At 51.3% G+C, this 6,000-nt stretch overlaps 1 protein-coding gene across 1 annotated transcript in view; it reads left to right on the forward strand.

Moving 5' to 3' along the window:
• PAPPA2 (pappalysin 2) overlaps positions 1 to 4,199 on the forward strand; it is a 97,770-nt gene extending 93,571 nt beyond the window's left edge. The window contains exons 21-22 of the mRNA XM_035898069.1: positions 2,006 to 2,104; positions 4,125 to 4,199. Coding sequence (XP_035753962.1) covers positions 2,006 to 2,104; positions 4,125 to 4,199 — 174 coding nt within the window. The remainder of the gene's footprint in view (positions 1 to 2,005; positions 2,105 to 4,124) is intronic.
• The last annotated feature ends 1,801 nt before the right edge of the window (positions 4,200 to 6,000 follow it).

Here is a 6,000-nt window from a genome sequence, read left to right on the forward strand (position 1 = left end):
CATTTCTGTTCCTTGTGAGTCATGATGACAAAAAGCCACATCAGTTCCCTGGTTTTGGCATGGCTTTTTCGTGTTAATTATTGGCACTATCACCAGTCCTGCATGTTGGCTTTGGCGCAGTGGATGCAGGGCTATTGCGGTGCGGTGACATTTTTCAGCTGGCTGTCATTCGGTTTAGGGGTGCTACAGGCGAATGCCCACCAAAGTCTGGGTCCAGGTATTTTGTGAAGCCCAGCTGTTGTCTGGGGCCACCAGATCCAGTAAACAGGTTGGCTGCTTCCATGAGCAAAGGAATGGCCAGGTTTCCACCAAGAGCCCTTTCTGATGGCAGCAGTCCTCCTGGAGGTTGGCCATGGTCGCTGGGCCAGTAGCTACCATCACAGAGCCTGGAGCAGGAGAAGCATTTCATTACTAATCACTCGGTTAATGAATGGCCTCTCCATTCTGTTAGCACATTTGGTTGTTGCTTGGCAGTGCTGCTGTGTATCTGTGACAAATAAACCTCTGCTGCAGATCGTTCCTGACAGTTCATTGCAAGTGCTTCACACGCACGCTGTTTGGTTGCACCAGCCGCGCAGCATTGTTTCTCAGCCCTAGTTGGCTGCTTCTCAGGCCCAGTTGCTTGTTTCTCTTCTCTGATCAGATGACTCATGTAACTAAACAACAATAAAATGGATTTCTGAATGGCTGCTTGTGCCATTTAACATTTCTGGACAAAAAGCTATTCTGCTGTGATAGTTTTCTGTTTCCACATTAGAGCTGAAAATAAAGAAGGTGTGTTAATGACAGAGCATTTACCTGAGCTGCACCAAGGCAAGCTGGGCTCTGCAAATCCCCAGTTGTCCAGGCAGACCCGATGGTGCAGCAATGGGTGCTGGGCTGTGCTGTGCAAAGAGGAGCCACCATTATTTTGGCAATGCAAAATCCCCCACCAATCAGCTATATGATTTCCTTACAGAGGGTATGATTGGAGCCACAAAGAAGAGAAATGAGGACGAAGAAGCCAGAAGGTGGCCACGTTGCCAATATTTCTGGTCACCAGTAGGCTGGTGCCCTCTCTGCTCAATCCAGAGTTGGATTTTGCCTGCAGGAAACTAGAGTTTAATGAAGATCCCTTTAGTTTGTCCCAGCTGGCCACCAGATAAGTAGCTTTGTAGTCCAACCTGGCAAGGCTTGGTGGAGCCATGTGCTGCAGACAGGGCTAGAGCCCCCAGTGGAGAGTCTAGAGGAGCTTGGGGACCTGTTCCTCCAGGTCAGAGCCAGAGCAAGGGCATTCTGGAAAATGCATAGTCCTTTAACCAGCGCTTGCCAATGCTTGGCTTGGCTTGAGTGCAAGTACTTCTGAGATAATCCTGACCTTGCTGAACCTTTCTCGTAGTCCAAGGGAGATAAAGCACCTGTCTTCCTGAGATTCATCCTCTAGTAGGATGCTCTATCGATCCCTGTAACAGCCTCTCTGTACTCAGCTGCCCAAGCCAAGTCACCAAGCTCAACTTTCAGAGCCAAGTTCTTTGGGAGGAGCGGTGCTGGAGGGTAGAGTTGGGTCAGCTTCTTACAGAGCCCTTCCCCAGCTGTGAACATGCAGAGAGCTGGATTACAGTGCAGACATGTAAGAGTGGTGTGAGAAGGTGGACGAGCAGATGAGGTGGGTGAACCAACTGCTAGTTGGGTGGCAATGGACTCCGTGGAGAAGCACTGAGTGAGATGGGAACGAAGACTTGTGGCATTCAGGCTGGGGGCGCTCTCTAGTGATGTGGATTTGTTTTCTCACTTCCTGACAAAATTCCCTGATCCCTGAGTTACAGCTGCTGCCCTCTGAGCACCCACTACTCCACACACACCAGCCAGGATACCAGTCTTCTGGTGCCCTTTGGCTTTGAAGAGGGGGTTGTGTATGGTGGAACTGGGCCTTGGCCCTTATCAGATGTGCACAGGGGCCTTGTGGAGGACCTGGGATCTCTGTTTTTGAATAATCCTTTCAGCAAAGCCTTGTTTCTCTGCCTAGCCCTTCCAAGCAGATGGCTGGTGCGACACCATCAATAACCGGGCATACTGCCAGTATGACGGGGGTGACTGCTGTTCCTCCACACTGTCCTCCAGGAAGGTAAGTGAGCATCTTCTGCAGTGCTGACCAGTATTTAGGATTAAGTGGTGACTGCCAGCCATGCTCTTTGGCTTTTCTGGCCGTGGAACTGAGTCTGCAAAGCAGTTCTCTCACAAGCCTATGATTTTAAACTGAAGCCAGCTGAAGCTGATAGACATCATCCCACTGATTAACAGCGGGGTTTGGACTCAGGCCAGTGGGACTGAAAGCTCAGCCCAGCTCCCACTGAGGTTCACAGGATTCCCTCTCGTTTTGGAAAACGAGTCCGAAAGAAATGACTTCCATAGGATGTAGTGTTAGCCATGGTAAGCCAGAAGTTACCTTGTCATATAATTGAGCAATCTCAGGGGATTTTTGGTAGGGTCCACTGGCATCCGCTATGGGCTGTCTTTCCCTCCTAATTCTCCTGGAGAGGAAAGGAGGGAGAAATAGCATAGAGAGGGAGAAACTTGGCTTTGGGGTTGCACAGACCCTTCTTTGTCTCCCATCACAACCTCCCCTCCCACCTAACTTGCTATCCAGCACTCACAGCCCATCCTTGCTAAGCATATCCAGCAGCAAAACAAATCACAGGGCATGAGATAATTTCTCACTGCAAAAATATGTGAATTTGGATCTTCTCATCTTTGTTGTGGAGCTTGAATCATTTTTCCTTTCATCACACATACACACACAGAGAAAAGGAAAAATAAAATCCTGGGAAGATCCAGTTGAGATAGGAGAGAAAAGGCTTTATACCCAAGTGATGAGTGAAACCTCCACAGCGATATCATGACATCTTGGAGCAAGGCATGGCTCTCAGGAGGTCTGAGACATCTGGATCTCTGGCCAAAACAAAGGACGGGTTCGCAGTTGAAGGTGGGAGGATTCAGTCCCATGGCTCTCGGGAGACCCAGCCCCAGCTTGCTTCCCCCACAGGTCCCAGATCTCCCATGACACAAGCCTCCAGCACATCTCTGTTTAGGCAGATGCAGGAATATGGGGTTTAAACACCAAAAAACCACTCCAAAACCACTTGCCCAGGCTGTGAAAAATCAAATGTGTTTCCACATTTGAAACATAAGAAAAACTCCTGGCTCTGAGCCTGGTGTGTATGAAACCTCTGGAGGAAACTGTTTTCTCAGCTCCAATGCCCCGTGACTGGGCAGCTGTCAACCAGGAGCCAGCTGCTCTGGTGGTGCCCTCCCACCTTGCTCTGCTGCCACCAGCTAAGATGACATAAGCTTGCTCAGCCACATACAGCTTTTGTAGAGAAAGCAATGTGCAGTGAGCCTCTCTACCTGCACGGGATGTCTCAAAGCAGCACAGCTTGTGGGTGGCCCTAGACAGACCCACTGCCTGCCCCACTGAAGGCCGTTCCTGCTCATTCAGCCTCCAGCCTGCCTGGGTTTTCTTATGCATCATATGGTTTTCTTGTGCATCCACAACGCACAAGAACTGTATGTATCTACCCTGGCTCCTATGTCAGGTAGCGTGGAGGCCAGCCATTGTAGATAGGAGCTTGGTTGAGTTCCTTTGAGAGGTGCAGAAGACAAGGTTATGCTACCCTCATGCTTTGCTGAGCCTGGAAGAACCAGGAGTAGCTTGAAGGACATTTCAATAGGCTCAGATATGGCCAAGGGGGGCTTTCTAACAGGTTCCAAAGTAAATTTGAAATCTAGAGATGCCTTACCACGGCCATCCCTAGTCCAAATGTCTCACACCTACCAGGGGAGACTTCTCCCCAGGGTTTAACATTTGGGGCACAAGACTCAAGCTGACCCTTGGTTGCAAAATTTGAAACACAAGTTAACAAAAAAGAAAATGCTAAGAACAAAACTCAGTTGGGGACAGCTTGTATCAGGGCCCGTTTCTTATGTGAGTGTGGAGCCCGGCAGTCTCCACAGTGCCAACAGCATTGGGGCGCAGCTCAAAGTATCTCCCTGTCTGTACCAGGGTGGAGAGTGCTTGCAGGGGCATAGGGGTGCCGGGAGCCAGGGATCTCAAAGCAGAGGCTTACATCTCCCTTTGGTCCCCCCAGGTGATCCCATTTGCTGCTGACTGTGACCAGGACGAATGCACGTGCCGCGACCCGGCGGCTGAGGAGAACCAGTAGCGGCACCACAAAGGGCCTCTCTCGGTCAGGCGAGCGCCGGAGTAGCGAAGGGGCAGCAACAGGGGCCGCTGGGGAATGGCGGGGTGCGAGGGGGCGGGAGGCGTAAGGAGGAGCCAGGCAGGGGGATGGTGACTGCGCACAGAGGAGACGAGTCGAGCCCACCGAGCAGCCAGTGGGCTGCGGCACGGGAGGGCAGGCGCATGGCGGTCCCCTCCCCATTGCTGCTCCCTCCCAAACCCAGCAGGGACATGGGGGCCCAGTGCATGCTCGAGGGGCTCAGCCAGGGGTCTGGTGCCGCCTTGGCCGTGCGCTGGGCTGGGCTCCACGCTGAGAGCCCAGGTGCTGCCATGGACATTTGTCCTTGTCTGGCGTCTGGGTGTCTGTCTTTGCTCTGGATTTTGTCACTATTCACCCCCCTCTGCTGTACAGGCTTCTTTAGCAAGGTCGAGGTAGTTGTGATCTCTCTGCAGATATTTAAACTTAATTATATATATATACATATATATATAATATATATAAATATATATTATATTTTCTTTGCTCTTGATGAAGCTGAGAAAGGATATCCTTTGTCACACACCCATGCTGCTGTGAAGTACAAACCATTGGGAAAAGCGCAGGTCGGGTCGGGAGGAGCAGGGAATTTCCCCTTCCTTGCCAAGAGGGAACTGGAAGGAGGACAGAGAGAGAAGCCAAATACCCAGGCCACACCAGGAGACAGCTGGTGTGCAAATGATGTGGAGGCTGAGACCTCAAGGTGCTCTCGGCATCTTGCAGGCACCAAGTTTTGCCCTTGGGATTTGCCGAGGCTTTGCCTTGCTCTGCTTGGGGCCCAGGGTCAGGATTTTGAGGTTGAGAAGAAACACTGCTGTGCTCTTGCATCACCCCAGCAAGCATGGCAGATTCAGTGGGCGCTGCTGCCCCAAAAGGTATGGCAGATGCCTGTCACCCATTATTTTAGGGTCCTCTGGGAAGGGTTATGTGTCCATGGGGGTCGGTGCATGGTCAGTAGGAGCAAAGACTCGCAACAATCCCCCTCAGCCCTGCACACCCTGGCCACTGTGCACCCAACTAGATGAGGGATGTAGTGGGCAACCCACACTAGCTGTGTGATGCTCTAAATGAAGGATGCCCTTCTTTTCTTTCCCCATGTCTTCTTTCCAAACATGAGCTTCAACAGTGTTGTCAGCAATTTTTGAAGGAGACCAGACCCTGTAATGCAAGGAGAGACAGGACCCAAATGACCTGTCAGGAGACTTTGAGCATCATCTTTTTCCGCTGAGGTTTTCCTTATTACTATCTCTGTGACCGAGCCCATCATGGTGAACATACAATCGCTCACTGTCACGAGTGACTGTCACGAGTATCTTACTAAGTGAAAATCTTCAGATTCACTTCTAGCCCCAAAGAAGCCCATCTAGAAACTTTGTCCCCTATAGCTGATTCCTAGAAGCTCAGCTTGGCAGCCTTGGCCCAGCCCCATTGAGGCAGTAGGTAGGGAAGGTGCCTGGCTCCAGCTGGGGTTATCACTGACGGGTTTGTGCTACAGAGAGGCAGACAAATGGGATAGACAGAGGAGAGCAAAGAAGGGACCATAGAGTAGGAGCATGGACACCTTGGTGTGTCCCTGATGCAGCCCCAGGCTGGGACCAAGAAACCCAAGGCTACCTGGCTACGTCCTCCTCACATGGCCTGTGCCAGTGGAGCCAGGCTCCAAGCCAGAGTTTCTCCAGCAGAAAAGCGATGGACAGAGGGTGACACAGTGTGGAGAGACCGAGGATTTTCAAGGCATCCTTTGGCT

Source organism: Egretta garzetta, unplaced genomic scaffold, assembly GCF_000687185.1.
Source record: "Egretta garzetta isolate BGI_Z169 unplaced genomic scaffold, ASM68718v1 scaffold187, whole genome shotgun sequence".
NCBI lineage: Eukaryota > Metazoa > Chordata > Aves > Pelecaniformes > Ardeidae > Egretta > Egretta garzetta.